At 48.6% G+C, this 17,259-nt stretch overlaps 1 protein-coding gene across 1 annotated transcript in view; it reads right to left on the reverse strand.

The window, feature by feature from the left end:
• Window positions 1-4,223: 4,223 nt before the first annotated feature.
• The window catches only part of SLC35E1 (solute carrier family 35 member E1), a 15,394-nt gene continuing 2,358 nt past the window's right edge, over window positions 4,224-17,259 (reverse strand). Inside the window, exons 2-7 of the mRNA XM_007945450.1 lie at window positions 16,870-17,238; window positions 16,488-16,558; window positions 13,848-13,985; window positions 12,401-12,526; window positions 5,995-6,240; window positions 4,224-4,454 (exon numbers count right to left, since the gene is read on the reverse strand). Coding sequence (XP_007943641.1) covers window positions 4,224-4,454; window positions 5,995-6,240; window positions 12,401-12,526; window positions 13,848-13,985; window positions 16,488-16,558; window positions 16,870-17,238 — 1,181 coding nt within the window. The remainder of the gene's footprint in view (window positions 4,455-5,994; window positions 6,241-12,400; window positions 12,527-13,847; window positions 13,986-16,487; window positions 16,559-16,869; window positions 17,239-17,259) is intronic.

The following is a 17,259-nucleotide window of genomic DNA, read 5'->3' on the forward strand; positions in this document are numbered from 1 at the left end:
ATGTGGTGGGTAAGGTTTTCAACAGAGACACGTACTCCTCTGTCCCAACTAGAAAGAAACTCTGCTGGCAGTGTTTTCTGAGAAGTGTGATGTGGGAGAAAGGGGCTCTGGAAAGGGGCCCAGTAGTTTGTGCTCCCAAAGGACTTAACCCTCTTGGGCCTCATTTTCTTTACTGTAAAACAAGGTTCATAAGTGGTATGAAAAGTCTATCCCTTTGTCTGGTGCTTGCCAGTAGCCCAAGTCAGTCCTTGATTCATGGCAACTCCAGGCAAAATGGAACGAAATGCTGCCAGATCTGCTGTCATCACTTTCTCTGGCTGTTTTTGGAAGTCACCTGGCAGGGCTATCTTCCCAGTCCATCTTAGTTTGGTTGGTCCAGCAATGCTCAAGCCTCCAGTGACAGACAGGAAGTAGCTGCATATAAAGCGCACTGGCTGGGAATCGAACCTGGGTCTCTCACGTGGAGTAAGAGGATTGTACCACTGAACTACTAGTGCCTTAGCATTAGCTCTTATTACTTAGAAATATGCTTCAGAGTCAAGGCCACCAGGACATTCCAGGATTTTCCATGTTATCCTATTAAATAAAGGCATGTATCATTAATTGTTGAGCTGTGATTCTATTTTTCTGTCTCATAAATACTCAAATAATATGTCCTAATTTTTACTCAGGGGAGCTCTGGTGGCATAGTGCCTAAGGCATTTCACTGCTAACCATAAGGCTGGTGGTTCAAACCCACAAGCCACTCCCTGGAAGGAAGTTTTGGGCAATCTACTTCTGTAGTGAAACCACCTCGGAAACCCAAGGAGGGGTTGCTATGAGTGAAATCCAACTCGACGGCAGTGTGTTGCACTGCATTGTGCACCAAGCAGTTTGCGTTGCAATTTTTACTTAAAAAAAAAGAAAAAAAAAGATGCCATCCCCACAACAGGACATTGCAAAGTGAGAACCCGTTGCTCTGCTCTTTCTACCTCACTTCGTGCTTGTGTTGCTGGTGCAACTTGCTGAAGACAGGGCCACTCGGAAATCTCAAGAGGCCTTAGATGACAGATTGGAAGCAGCTCTGACTCCCTGGAGACCATCGTTTATTTTTGGTAAATACCTTCAGTAACATACACAGTATCATTCCCAAAGAATAGTCCCTAGTATTTGAGTCTTTGAAACAGGTGATAGTTGGGGGGAAAAAATGAACAGTTTTCAGTCTTTTCATAATGAATGTTCTATGCCTTTAAAGTCGTTAGACCTTAAAGTATCTGGCTGGTTCCATCCCAGGAATAACAAGAGCCTTGCACAGGAAGACTTGGAAAATTCAATTGCTTCCTTCCTTGAACACACATGGCCTGTCGTCTTTGTCATAGGGATTTGTTTTCCTTATGATAAACCAGAAAGCCCACTGCTGTCCAGTCGATTCTGCCACAGGGCGACCCCCAAGTGTGCAGAGAACTGCTCCGTAGGGTTTTCAAGGCTGTGACCTTTTGGAGACAGAGTGCCAATGCCAAGCCTGTCTTCCGAGGGGCTGCTGGGTGTGTCTAAACTGCCAACTGCCCCTGGCTGGCAGAGTGCTTAGTCATTTTGTGCAATGCAGGGACTTTTTCCTGATGGGCGTTGACTCAACATTAGGTGCTTAAAAGACCACATTGAGTCTCACAGCAAGGAACCAACACTATCAAATCCCTCCAGCCTCAGTTTCCCCTTCTGTAAAATGAAGGGGCTTGGGTTAGACTCATTGTGCCCCAGGCCAGACCAGACCACAGACGGGTAACCAACATTCCCTACCACAAACCCCAGCAGTGAGTAGGGTTTGAGGGGCCAGAGCTGCAGACATGACTGTGGGTGTGGGGTGTGGCCTGGGGGCAAGGGGCAGTGGCAGTGAGCGGCTGCAAACACTGGCCTTTAGGAGGTCCATGTCCTCACAGAACCTGCAAGTCTCATAAATACATCTTTGTCTTTTGATCAGATGATTTAGTCAAATATGATTGTCTCTATTTTTCAGTCTATGTACTCACTGTAAATTTATGTACAGAATTAAATATCCCGTTTATTAATTTACAAATCATAAAACCAGACAGTGATCTTGCATTGGAAAAAGAAAACATGTTACAGTACAAATTTTAACAATGTCAGAAATTTCATTCAACCTGAATGGAGGCATAATTCATTTTGGAGTTCAATGATATGTTCAAGGAATCTGTTACTATCATCATATAAGACAACTTAATGATGGTAGTATCTTTGTGATGCAGAATTATCGTCCCTGTTTGTTGTTCGCCATGAGACAAACTCAACCACAGATTGTTGCCTCTGGTGAAGGGACTCAGCAGAACCTTGTCATAAGTCACGCCCTTCAGAATCGGCACATAATAATCATCTTAAAACATGGGACCAAAGTGTTAGAAGCAAGTGAAAGACAAACAAATGGAGGGACTCTGGAGCAAGTGGTGTGTGAACTGACGGGCGAGCTGTGGCAGCCCTGCTAGGGCAGTCTGCTCATACCAAACCAAAACCCAAACACGGCACCCCATGCATTACAGAACACAAGTGAACTCCACACAGTTTTCTTGGCTGTAATCTTTATAGAAGCAGACCACCAGGCCTGTCTTTCAAGCACATGTGGGTGGGTTCAAACTGCCAACCTTTTGATCTGCTTGAGTACAAACTGCACCACCCAAGGACCACCCAGAGTTCATTCACTGGCTGACAAAATTTAACCTTTTAAATTTAAAATGCCAGGAGTTCCTGGGTGGTGTAAATGGACAAAAGGATGACAGCTGGAACCCACCCAGAGGCACCCTGGAAGACAGGCCTGGTGGTCTGCTTAGAAAGGCCCCAGCCTTGAAAACCTACGGAGCACGGCTCGACTCTGACATGTGGGGTCACCATGAGTGGGCTGGACAGCAACTGACAACAGGGAGACAGACACACAAATGTAAAATGTCAATTATAAAAAACCAGAGTTGAGCAGGAGCTACACGACTTCCTCTCTGACTAGGGAAACTCACCAGGAGAGAAGGGGCAAGTCACTGTCACATCTGCCACTTGCTCTCCCCAAGCACCAGCACCTGCCTGTGAGGCTAGGGACAGCACCGAGCAAAGAATGCCACTATCACGGAGGACACCATGGGCCAGCAGTCCCCTCAGTGAAGGCCACCCATGCCCCTTAGCACACAGGTGTTACTCCCATCTTCCCAATGACATGATTCTGGCCAAAACTCTGACTCATGTTCAGCCAAACAATGTGATTTGGCCAAGCAAATCCTAGCTTGGTGCTGTGTCCTTTTCCCCTAACCCAGGACATGATTCTGGTTCAAACACACAAAACAAGACTACGTACTCAAAACACCATGATCTTGTCCAGTACACAAAATATTGTGGTCATATTCTTGATTCGTTTCTGTTTTCAACGACTAGGGTCCTTTGAGAGGAACTTCGCAACTTTTCATTGCTTCCTGCTAAACACAAGAATGTGGCCAATAGGCCTCCCCAGAGGAACTTCTCTGTTTCAAACCATATAAAAACAAAAGGGTTTTTCCATCCGCAAGTCAGTCCTCACAGGTCCCCTAATGGGGACCAAGGCATAAAAACACACGACTACAAAATATCTCCTAGAAAAATGCAAGCTCCTCCCCACCAACCGTTCTACTGGGTCATCCCAGGGGTGACGAAGACACCTCAGAAGACAGAACCAGGATGACAGAAACACCCAGGGACACTGAGCAGGATCCCCCAGGATGTTTCTCCACCTGAGCGCTCTCCTGCTTTCCCTTCCTCCTGGCCACCCTGGCGGGGAGGACCCGTCCTGCCTCCGGCAAGGGCAGAAAGGCGCAGGGAGATGAAAGCAATGTCCTTACCCTGGGACGCTAGGCTAATGCCAACTCTGATGCGCTCAGCAAAGAATTAGGGACATGAACTTAACGCTAACTGCTTTTCACTGCAGACCGTTTGCAACTAATTGCAAACAGCCACCAGGGTGCTGGGGAAACTGGGTCCCTTTCTGCTGTTGGAGTTATCTGAATGATGCTCACAGGTGCCTCCCCACTCCTTGCCTGGGTTAGTCCTCTAAGTCTTCTCAGTTCAGCTGGTCCTCCCACTCCCCATGGAAGCACTAGAGGCCAGGGGCAGGGCCATCTCATTGTTTTGCTCTGTCCCTTTGGCTTTACATTCACTGGTTGTCAGACGTTTCTGGTAGTCCCAGGGCTGGAGGAAGCAAACCTGTGCTCCCAACTCTACACGTCGTAACGGTTCAAACTGTACGTGTTTGGGTAGCTCTGCCGGCTATACTGGAAGTGATCCGTTAGGATGCTGTTGCGGCCATACTGATAGTCTGTATGCTGGGGGAAGAGGAGGCCGTTCTGGGGTTTCTCCAGTACGCCCCGGGGATGCTCCTTGCTGCTCAGGTCCCCCGTCGTGACAGGGAGGAGGTGCTTCCTGGCTTGCTGGTTGGCATCGTACTTGGTCTGCATGGGAAAGACAAATTGAAAACCATTCAGCCCAAACTTCTACAAGTGAACAACAAAAAGACAAACCACTCAATCAAAACATGGGCAAAGGACCTGAACAGCCAGTTCACCAAGAGGCTATCCAATGGCCAACAAGCACATGTAAAGATGCTCATGTCATTAGCAATCAGGGAGATGCAAATCAAAAACTCAATGAGATACCACCTCACCCCTATTAAAACAGAAATGTTAAAAAGAAAAAAGAAGTAGGTGTTGGTGAAGTGGTGGAAAAACTGGAACCTCGTCCGTGACTGGTGCAAAAGTAAAATGGTGCAGGAGCTGTTGCAAAGAGTTTGGTGGTTCATCAAAAAGTGGAACAGAGAACCATGTAACCCAGCAATTCTACTCCTTTGGATCTGCCCAGAAGTGAAGGCAGAACGCAAACAAAAAGCTCTACACCAACGTTCACCGCAGCACTTGTCACAGAGCCAAAAGTGGACATGATGGAAATGTTCATCAACAGGGCACAGGCAAACACAGTGTGGTCAGTCCACGCTGGACTACTACCCAGCCACAAAGAGAAATGAAGCTCTGATACACACTACAATACAGACGAACCATGAAAACATGATGTCGAGCAAAGTCAGTCAGTCTCAAAAGGACAAACACTGTACGACTCGCTTATATGAAATAAGCAAATATACAGAAACTGAAAATGATTAGTGGTTACCAGGGCTGGGAAGGAATTTTTGTTTAGGGGACAATGAGTTTCTGTTAAAGGTGGTAAAATATTGTGGAAAAAGGTAGTGACAGTGGTGGCCTAACATGAACAATGTAGTCATTGTCACGGAGCTGTCCATGTGGAGGATGCTACACTGGATCATTCTGCAGGAAAGGGCCAGAGGACAGAGGGACCACCTGATTCTAAACACTCAGCCCTTCAAGGAGATGCACGTCTCACCCAGAGCCGGGCTCAGGCATGTCTGGCAAACGGACTCTCAAAGAACAGGCCTTGGAAGCAAGTCCTACTAGCTACCACCATGCACCTTAAAAATAAAACTAAACCACCAAATCCATTGCTGTCCAGTTGGCCCCCAACTCATGGTGACCCCTCGTATTACAGAGCAGAATTGCTCTGTAGGGTTTTCTTCACTGTAATCTTTACAGAAGCAGTTCACCAGACCTATCTTCCATGGAGTGGCTGGGTGGGTTTGAACTGCCAAGCTTTGGATTAGCAGCTGATCCCAAACCATGTGCACCATGCAGGATCCTCCATGCACCTGACACTAGACTAAACAAGGCATTTGTTCAAAGGGGAAAAATCATTGCCTATTTATCTGCCAAGGCCCCCTGTACACCCGAGAGTCCCAGCACCAGCATGCCTGGGGCATGAGATTATCTGTGTGAGGGGAGGGAAGGCCAGGAGGGACTGGCCATGCCAATGATAACAGACCTGCCAGTGGCAAAGCTGGGGCCTAGTGCCCGGGCCCCTTCCTTCCTCTCTACCAGGTCATCAGCACACCTCAGCCTGCCAGGGTGGCCTCTTCCCTCAACTCACCTTGTTGTACAGGAAGACACCTAGGATGGCCGTCATCATCCCCAGGACGTTGGTGCTGGTGACTGGATTACGTAGCATGATGAGGGACACAGTGATGACCATGATCCTCTTGGTCGCATTGGCGACTGAGTAGCTCAGGGGGCTAATGAGGTTGAGGATGCTAAAGGCAATAACGTTCTGAGCAAAGTTGCAGAAGCCGCTGACGGCCAGGAGCAGGAGTGTCCAGGGCCACTGGGAGACATAGGTCTGCAGGCGGGAAAAGACAGTGTGTTGGGGATAGCGGCAGCACCACAGCCACCCCACAGCATAAGAAGGGGCTGGAGGACAGGGAGTGGGAACAAAGTAGCTCATCCAGGGTCCCACAGTTGGAAGGCAGCAGCCCAGGTGTGTCATGATAGACCAGCTGCCATCGAGTCAACTCCAACTCACAGCAATGCCATGTGTCTCAGAGCAGAACTGTGCTCCACAGGGTCGTGAACAGCTGAGCTTTCAGAAGCAGCTTGCGCCAGGCCTTTCTTTCCAGGGGCCTCTGGGTGGACTCCAATAACCAACCTTTTCGTTAGCAGCTGAGCACTAAACTGCACCACCTTTGACCTTCATGACACATCACAGGAGGCATAATCACCCCCATCTTCCGCCAAGAGGCAGAGGCTCAGAGAGATGAAGGGCCCCAAGGGGCTCAGAGCAAGAGACGACCGGTGCCTCCTCTCACTCTGGGAAGTGAATGGCAGCTCCTTCAGCTGAGTGGACAGTCTGCGCTCCACAGGAAGGGGAGGGGCCCAAGTGCTCCTGAGTATGCGAAGAACTCGGGGACATGAATGTCCCTGGGCAAGCTGCCAGACCACTCTGGTTCTGCGTCCTCAACCGCTATGGATTGAATTGTGTCCCCCAAAATACATGTTAAAATCCTAACCCTGATACCTGTGATTAAGGAGCCCTGGTGGCGCAGTGCCTAAGGCGTTTGACTGCTAACCAGAAAGCTGGCAGTTCAAATCCACTAGCCGCTCAGCAGAAGGAAGATGGGGTGATCTACTTCCGTGAAGATTTACCACCTTGGAAACCAAACGGGGGTCCCTATGAGTTGGAACCCACTATATGGTAGTGTTTTTTTTAATTTTTAAAATACCTGTGATGGGATCCCATTTGGGAATAGGCCTTTGTTTGGTTAATGAAGCCCCTTTAATACAGGGTGAGACTGAAACCTAGTCACTTTTGAGATAAGAGCAGATTAGGCACGGAAGCAAGTATAAAGGAGGAAAGATAGAGGCCAGGTGGAGATGGCCAAGGAACACCAAGAATGCTACAGAAGATGAAAAGACCTTTCCCAAGCCCACAAAGAGAGGCCTGCCCCAAGAACCAGCACCCTGAATCTGGACTTCCAGCCTCCTGTACTGTGAGAAAATACATTTCTGCTTGTTACAGTGGCCCGCTTGTGTCCTTCTGTTATAGCAGCTCAGGGTACTGAGGTGTTACCTATGCGACTGGTGCAGACTGCTCCCTGCTCAGCCGCCCAGCCTGTGAAATGGCTCTACTACATCTCAGGCCAAAGAAACACGAGGCTACTAACCAAAAGGTCCACGGTTCAAACCTACCAGCTGCTCCATGGAAGAAAGAGGAAGCAGTCTGCTTCTGTAAAGACTTATAGCCTTGGAAATCCTATGGGGCAGTTCTACACTGTCCTACAGGATAGCCATGAGTTGGAATCAACTTGATGGCAGTGGTTTTCTTATTTGAATTATCAGCAGAACTTAGTCATCCTCTGGTTCCTGCCGGTGTGAGGCAGCTCTGATTAAGGGGGTCTCAGAAGTCAGGAAACGACGACTTGGGACACGTGGACCACAATCCTCTGCAGGGCCCAGCTGGTTCCTCAACAGGGAGACAGGCCAGACCAGGCACGCAGGCCCTTGGTAAGGCGGCTGGCAAAACCCTGAGTATATGTGGCTATCTCCTCTGTGCATGGCTGGCTCCAGGCAGCTGCGTCCTGCTCCCTCGCCCCTTCTCCCTCCTTCCAGCACATTGTTCTGGACCTGTGGGCGGAAAAGCCAGGACGCTGCTACAGGCAGGGTGCCAGGCTGTCCAGGATATTTGCCGATGGCTCTAGGCTGCCCATCTTGCCACTGCCTGGAGTCCAGATAGGCATGTAGGGCCAGCCTCACGGGCTGAGGGCCAAGCAGTTTGGAGACCAAGTGGCTGTGTCCAGGCAGCAAAGTCACAAATCCCTGTGGCTGATGTTGGTGGTCAGTTCTTTTATATCCTTGCTGATTTTCAGTAGTTCTATTGCTTCCAGAATCAACAGCATGAATCCATGCTGATTCAAAAGAACCTACCAATTCTGCATTTGGTGTGTGTAGAATTCTGGGTTAACAGGTCTTTAGTTTCAGCACTTTGAAGATGTTGTTCCACTTCCTTGTGGTTTTCATAGTTTCTGATGAGGAATCATTGGCCATAGAAATTGCTGTTCTCTTGTAAGTAAATTTGCCATTTTCTTCTGGCTGCTTACTTGTTTGGAACCCACTGAGCTGCTTGAATCTGTAGATATGTGTCTTTTGCCAAATTTAAGAAGTTTTTAAACATTATTTCCTCATGAATACTTCTAAGTGCAGCACTTTCTCTCCTCCTTTAGGGAACAATTATAGAAAGGTTGGACCATCTGGTATTACCCAAGGTGCTCATTGTGTTTTATGTGACAGTCTGCTTCCGTAAAGACTACATCCTCAGAAACCCTATGGAGCAGTTCTACCCTCATAGTGACTATAGAGTCACTATGAGTCAGGCTCAACTGGACAGAAAGCGTTTTGTATACCACAGTTTCTATGGCTGCAGAGGAAAGCTCCCCGCTGCTGCCACCACCTTAAAGTACCATCTTAGTTGCCAGCTAATGGGGAACTTTCATAAACAGAAAACTAATTTTTTCACAGTTTAGGAGGCTACAAGTCTGTATTCAGGGGAAGGCTTTCTCTCTGTTGGCCCTTCTCCAGGTCCTCATCGCAGCTTCTCTACCTTGGTTACTTGGTGATCGCCATGTGGCATCTGACTTTCCCTCATTTGTGCTTGCCTATCTCTGTGCCTCATCTGCTCTTTTTCTGTCTCAAAAGTGAGTAGGTTTAAGATACATTTCACACCACACACTCTTTATTAAAATAACAAAGAACACCCTACTCCCAAATGGGATTCTATCCATATGTATGTTGTTGTTTGCTCTCAGGTGATCTGATTCATGGCAGATTCATGACAACCTTGCCATATGGAGAACAGCTGCTCCACAGGGTTGTCAAGGCTGTGACCTTTCAAAAGCAAACCACCAGGCCCATCTTGCAAGGCATCCCTGGTTGGGTTCAAACCACCAACCTTTCAGATAGCAGTCCACTGCATAACTTTTTACACACCCAGGGACTCTGCCACAGGTAGAGGGGTTAGGATTCCAACACGTAATTTAATCCCTAACACATGAATACAAGAAAAAGCAAAGAAAACAGACCACAGTGAAAGCCTATCTATACACATCTGCTGTGCACATGCATAATACACCAAGGAGCCTAACATAAAACAATGTAACAGAACTGACACCAAATCTGTTGGCAACACTGTAACAATAGGAAAGACTAACAAAAGGAACTTGTTATTTGTGCTTTGGTCATGTTGTCAGAAGGGACCCTGGAGAAGAATATCATGCTTGGTTAAATAGAGGGTCAGTGTTAAAGGGGAAGACCCTCAAGGAGATGGATTGACACAGTGGCTGCAACAATGGGCCCAAGCATAGCAAGGATTGTGAAGATGGTGCACACCAGGCAGTGTTTTGGTCTGTTGTACACAGGGTCACCATGAGTTGTAGCTGACACAACAGCACCTGGCCACCCAGAATGTATTATGAAGTGAAGAGAACGAGGTACAGAAAAGGATGTGTGTATGTGCGTATACACACACACATACATATAAACGTTACTTTCTGCGTAAAGAAAAGATGAATGTATATACAAATATGCTCACATTTGTAAAAAGATATATCAAGAGGATGAAGCACGCACATAAAAATTGATACCTGTGGCAGGATGGGAGGACAGAAGTGGAGGTGATAGAGACTTCTTTGAATAAACACATTATGTAGTTTAGCTTTGGATAAATGTTTGGCATATTGGGGGGAGGGTTGGTATGGAGAAAAAGCAATTCCTAAAAACCTAGAATATATATATGCAAGGAAAGGCACCTCCTTGCATGACAAGTTGGCCACTCCCAGTGACCCGAGAACATGATGTTTCAGCATCCGCTTCCCTTGGAGCACACTCCCAGGAAACTGTGTGTGGCAAGGACATTGTAAAGGGCCTGCTGTCCTCCAGGCGCAGCTGCCCTATTGTGGCCTCACTCTGAAGCTAGCGTGTCTGTGTGTTTGACAGTAAGAATGTGTGTGTGTGTCTGAGGGTGTGTCTATGAGTGCATGTGCAGCCGAGTGTGTCTGTGTGAATGAGTGTGTGTCTGTGTGTGACTGAGCATGTGTGTCTGTGAGTGTGTACATTCGAGTGCACAAGTGTGTGCAGCAGAATAATGTCCAGGAATAACTACGAAATGTAGAGAGGGTCCAATTATAAGAGAAAAGAGACAGAAGTAAAAAGTCAAGCAGTATAAATCCTGCTATGCTGACTTGGAATTACAACTAACCTGCATGAACTCTGAGCCCATGGCCCAACTAGTTTCTCATTGCAAAGGCCTAAAAGCAATGACAACCTGAAAGCAACTGGCACACACAGTACCCAGATGGAGTCTAAATACCAAAAACAAGCACACACAAAAATCACCCCAAAAGTTGGCATGGAGGGGACTCTTAGTCTCAACACCACTCCCCACTGAGACAAGCAGGGCTCTTGCCAAGGTGGCTGCCTGCAGGGCTAAGACAGGTACTGCACAGGAGGAGGCGAGACCCTCCTGCAGAGCCCAAAGCTGCCAAAGACGGACTTGGTGCGTCCAAAGGGCCAGGCGCCACTGCGAAGGGCTGCGTCGGCTGAGGCAGAACAATATGAAGACGAGAAAGAGTAATGCACGCAGCTGACCAACATACCAGTTAACATGATGACACAGAAAAAAGTAACAGTAAAAGAAAACAACGCTTAACTCACTGTTATGTCTGAAGTAAGGTCCAATTCCTAACTCTGAAAATGCTAAGTAAGAGGAAATAGTTAAACCTTAACCTGCCTTCCTTGTACTATTTCAGGGTAACAAACTAGTCCTGTGTGATGATAGAAAGTTCTTCACAGAAAAATCACAGCTAATTCCCTGGAAAGATAGAAAACCGAGCCAGTTACTTTATCTGCAAAACAGATAGCATATCTGAGACTTGACAGGTTAAATTAGGACTAAGGGTTAAACCTGACAATGTATGTCAAGGATCCATCTAGAACATTCCAAACCAAAACCAAACCCCTTACCACCCAGTCAATTCCAACTCATGGAAACCCCATGCGTGTCAGGGAAGAACTGCGCTCCGCGAGGTTTCCAATGGCTGTAATTTTATGGAAAGGTCCTTGGGTGGCTCACATGAACTCACCCAGCGGCACTGCAGAGTAAGGCCTGGTAATCTGCTTCCACAGAGATTACTGTTGTTGTTAGCTGCTGCCAATTCAGCTCTGACTCACGGCAACCCTGTGTTTGCACAGCAGGACTGATCTACAGAGTTTTCAAGGCTGTGACTTTTTGGAAGCAGATTGCCAGGCTTGTCTTTCAAGACACCTCTGGGTTTTAATCTTACGAAGTAGCTTGCCAAATCTTTCCTCCTCAGCACTGCTGAGTATATTTGAACTGCCAATCTCTAGATTAATAGTTGGGCACAAACCATTTGCGTCACTCAGGGACCTACATTAAGCCCTCAATAAACATTAAACCCTTCTCTTGGGCCATGAAACGCATAAAAGAACAACTTGTACCCTCTCTTACAACCTTCACCTGTGCTGTTTCTTGTGTATTCTCTGATGCCTAACCCTGTAAGGGTAGGAAGACTCCCATTCTAGTGCTCAAGGGAGACACAGACCCCTGAGTAACTGGACATGTGAACAGAGACAGTACCAATAAAGCAAGAGCACAAGCAGTTTCTAAAAGTCAGAGTGACGTCTAAACAAGATTTACCAGGACAGGGGAGGGCCACCTGCAGGGTCACATTTTGCCTCTTTGATGTTATCGGCACAAACACAACAGCTGTCAGCAGCTGGACTCAAGAGTGCTGGAGAAGGAAACACCAAGGAGGCAAACTTCCTCAACTGCACGGAACATCGGTACTAACAAAGAGCCCAGAGTTAGCAGACTGGCGTCAGATGTCAAAAATTCCCAAAGTTAACACAGAACTGTAACATCCCAAGAAAGCATCGACTCTGGAGCCAGTCGGGACGGGAAAAGAGTGAGTGCTTGGGGCCAGTCAACTCACCAAGTCGCTGCTGACCAGGAACGCTGACAGGTCCACCAGAACCCATGTGGGGATCATGAAGAAGATGGCATGGCAGCCCAGGATGTTTAGCAGCCGGAGGTGGTGGATCCGGGAATCTCTCAACACCTGATGAGAGAAGGTCTCCTTAAAGGCTGATTGAAACTATGAATGGAAAGGGGGTCCCAGGCCACAAATACAGTGAATGTACAGTAACTCTGATGTCCAACTTGACAACTAAACGTAGATGTGCACTTATAAGATACATAGCATGTGCCTGAAATAAGTGTTGTTTTTATGAAGGACCAAAAAAAAGCAAAACAAAAACAAAAAAAATCAGTAGCACTCAATGCTAGTAAAGCTGCAGTGAATGACACATTCTTTAATATTGCTGGTTTAAGGATAAATTGATATAACTTTCTGGACTTAAAACCAGGCAAACTATTCCAAGAGCCATAAAACTCCCCTATACTCTGACTCAAAACCCAAAACCCACCATAAAAAAATAACTTGAGAAGTAGAAAAATGTTATGCATAAAGGTTTGTGACTGTGTTATTTATAATGAACGGTTAAAAACAACCTGTTTTTCCAGTAGGGGACCAAACTGTATTCATTGTGGTACCTTAGAAGAGTGTAATTAATACAGCAGTTAAAAGCAGTGATTTTTAATGATACGGGAAATGCTTACACTGTAATACTATGTAAACAAAGCAAGGTTTTAAAATATACCTACTTTCACTTATTGACTATCTCATTAACCAACACTTCTCATTTACAACCATAGTAAAAAATCTACTATCCAACTATTTTGCGTATTAACATTGTATGTCTGGTGGTAATGAACACAGAGGTGCGAGGCAAGAGTAATGCTGGCTGTGATGGTTAAGGAGATGTCAGCTTGGCTGGGCCATGGTTCTCAGCGGTTTGGCAGTTGTGTAATGACGTAATCACCCTCTATTTTTGCACTATGCCAATTTTCACATAATGACCTAGTCTTTGGCAGCTAACCATGTTGTTAAGTGAGAAGTGGGTGTACAGCATTCATACAACAACTCTAACATATGTGCAGCAAAATAAACCACTACTAGTGTCCTTAGGGGATGGTACTGTGACCATGCTCAGTACAGTGGAAATCCCTTTGCCGGGGGGCAGATTTCATCTGATTCTTCATCTCCAGCACCCCCTACAGAGCCTGCCACAGAGTAGGTCCTCAGAGTTTTTCTATTTCTCATTGGCTTTTCTTGTTTCATGTTGAGCAAATATTACGTTTACAATAGAAAAACATAAAACAAATCTTTAAAAATCAACAAACAGAAAGCCAGCAGACGGGCAACAAGGAGCTTTGCTCACTGGCACTGAGATTCTCTGCTTGGTCCCATCATCACGTCTGCGCAGCTGACACGTGCATGCCCTGCCCCCACCATGCACACCTCAATGGCAACCCAGTACCTTTTTGGAAAAGATATTCTGGAGTGAGAAGCACAAGGTGGCCGCCAGAGCGCTGAGGAGCCCCCACATATCGAAAGACAGCTCGGTGACAGTGGCCAGCAGGACGCCGCTGATGATGGGGATGAGGGACAGATACACCTGGGGAGGAAGGTGGGGCTGATGGCTGGCTCTGGGGACTCACCACAGGGGCCCTGACCAAAGCCTCAGCCAGTCTCCTCCTTCACCAGCATGACACCGCAGAGGGACACCACACCCTTCCTTGGGAAATTGTGATGGGGTGCTGGGGGCGCAGAGCAGATGGCTGTGTCTCCGTGAGCAGCCCCATCCCCTATTCCACAGCCCCACTCATAGCCCCTGCTCAAGAAGGACTGGAAACACTGAACAACTGAGAGACTCCCATTGGCACCACCAAGTGCTATCAAGTCAACTCCAACTCCTGGCCACTCCATGTGTGACAGAGTAGAACTGTCCTCCACAGGGTTTTCAATGGCTGATTTTTGAGAAATGGATGGCCAGACCTTTCTTCTGAGGCATCTCTGGGTGGAGTCGAACCATCAACCTTTCCATTAACAATTGAGTGCATTCACAGTTTACACTATCCAGGGGCTTGCTCATTAGCGCAAATGTTAACAAAGTCCCTGCTCCTTCCACTTTGGGCCTTTCAAACACACCATCACCTCGAGCTGGGGCACCTCCCACACCCTCGCCACCTCCACCTGCTACTGCCCCTCTGCCCTCACTCCAGGTCTCAGTTCCCACATCATTCCAAGGAGAACATTCCCTGCCTCACCCCTGCCTTGCGTGTCCCATGGCTGTGGGCTCTCACCGCCACCCATGCCTCCCTTATGGCATCACGCACCACCCAACATCACTGTTAAGTGCTGTAGAGTTGATCACGATTTATGGCGACTCCATGCACAACAGAATGAAATACTGCCCAGTCCATCCCATGCCGTCCCCACGATCAACTGAACTGCATTTTCATTGGCTGATTTTTGCAAGTCCATCACCAGGCCTTCCTTAGTCTGGAAGCTCTTTTAAAATTTATCCAGCATCCTAGCGACATGCAAGAGGTCTCCAAGGACAGATGGTGGTGGCTGTGCTAGCACTGGCCTACAATCAAACCTGGGTCTTCTGCAAGCAAGGCGAGCATTCTACCACTGAGCCACCACTGCTTCCAACATCATAACTGCCTATTTAATCCTGTGTTTTAACATGTCTCCATCAGGGGAGGCCCTTGTTCACTTCTCTATCCTGGTGCCAGCACACAGTAGGTACTCAGTAACTGCTGGCTGAATGAATGTGTTGCAAACACAGTGGTAGGAGACAATCAGAGGCCCAGCATTTCAGGGCGAGAGCATCGCATGGCTCCTGAGCTCTGGTGCAAAATGGCTCAACTTCCAGGCAAAAGGACTCCACTTCCAATTCTTAGGAAGAAAACTCACAAGCCCATGCTGCCCTGAGGGCATTGTTACCAGGAAGTCCTGACCCCAGCTCCCCACCACAGTGCTAGCCCACAGGCATGTGGTAGACTGTCCCCTTGTAAGTTCCCTTATCTGATTCCCCACCTTATCTGTTTCAGGGGGTAGGGGAGTCTAGCCAGAGTTGTTTATCATTAGTCACCCTGCCAAGAAGGGCCCTTCCTGGCTGTGCAAGTTTTCCGGCTCTGGCTCTAGCCATGCCCAGACTGGGTACAATGTCCTGTGCAACGGGCAACCAGGAAATCTGATAGACTTGATGTGGTATCACATGATGCAGGGACACAGGGAGACACCTCCTGGGCAACTCCGACTTTGGCCAGATAGTCACCCACCTGATGTCACTCAGGGGTGGGCAGTGGCGCACATCCCATTCTCCCAGGATCAAGACAGAGGCTAAAATAAAAATAAAAACCTGCCAGAGGTGGCCCAATTTCTACAAGCTGATTCAAGGCACAGCCACTGTTCTGAGTTACAAAAAAAGCACAATACCAGACAGAAACTGACCACCAGGACAGGAGTGCTCTGTCCAGCATGGAAATGGGATCTAGCTGGGCCAGTAGGAGTCCTGCTGCCACTTAGAACTCCCAGGAAGGCAGCTGTCTCTGGCTGAAGGCCCGGGTTCTCTAGTGCACCCCAAGAAGGAAACTCCCTGGCCTGGCATCTTGAACAGACCCTAGGCTATGCCAAGAGAGCCTTCCTGAGGCAGCCCCAGGTTTGTACTTCCATCCCCACAAGGATGATGAGAATTCTTAAGCTGGGCTAGATTTCGCGGAAAGCAGACTCTTTTGACTAGCACCTCCCTTCTGATTCCAGAAGGTCCCTACTTGCCCCCACTCTCCTGAAAGGAAATGAAACTCTGACACAAAGAGTGCCGGGCAGGGGTTACACAGTCCAAGTCCGGTCATGCTAGAGGGCAAGGGTGCTGGGTGAAAATGCAACCACGTCACCACCTAGAAGCCACCTCATCACCTACTTGTAACTCCCAAAATCACAGCAGAGACAGCTCAGGAACACCCTCTCTCCTCACACATACCATTGGCAGTAAAAGGGCTCCCAGAGACCTCAGCACTGACTTCCTAATTTTACAGGAACCAGGAGGCCTGGGAGCTTGCACCAAGTCACCCAATGGGGCCCACCAGCAGCCACAAGCCCCCCTTACCTTGGTGCTCTGTTTCTCTTTCATGATGATTCGGGACAGGAGGACCACCCAAATGGGCATGGTGGCCTTGACTGCAAAGAGAGGCAAGGGGTGCTCAGATGCCAGCCCTGGGAGCCAGTCTCTTCCCTAAGGTTGGGTCCAGGAAGGGCAGGATTGGCAGCTTGGCTGCCTCTCAAACCTCTTTACCACTTCTCTTTCTTCAGGACTGCCTCCCACCCCACCCCAAAAGGTGCAGCCCGGCTTGCTCAGCTCTTTTCTCTCCTCCGAAATCCCCAGGTGGATCCCTCTCCTGTTCAGAGCACAAGCTGGCCCCTCACACACTCCTAGTTGAGCGCAGAAGTCTCACTGCAGATGACCCCCGCGCTCTCGGGCCAGCACCCACCGGTGTGCGCGTAGGATACGGGCACCTTCCAGATGCTGACGTGCGCCGACACGGATGCGAAGTACTTGCCGAAGGCGAGTGGGAGCACGTAGCGCGGGTAGAAGCGCGGCGGCAGGAGGGGGCCAGGCGGCGCGTGCTGGCCGGGCAAGGGCGGCGACACAGGCGGCGCGGGGGGCACACGCCAGGCGCGCAGCAGCGGGGGCAGCCCCGCGCACAGCGCCAGGATATGGCACAGCGACACGGTCACCGGGAACGGGAAGCCGCTCAGTATTACCTTGTTGACCACGTTGCCGCCCGCGCTCAGAGCATACCACAGCAGGCACAGCGCCGCTACGCGCGCGCCCTCGCGCGCCCCTACGCCTCCCGGGCCTGAGGCGCCGGGTGCCGCCG

Source organism: Orycteropus afer, unplaced genomic scaffold, assembly GCF_000298275.1.
Source record: "Orycteropus afer afer isolate SDZICR_OR568_19922 unplaced genomic scaffold, OryAfe1.0 scaffold00136, whole genome shotgun sequence".
In the NCBI taxonomy this organism is placed as follows: Eukaryota; Metazoa; Chordata; class Mammalia; order Tubulidentata; family Orycteropodidae; genus Orycteropus; species Orycteropus afer.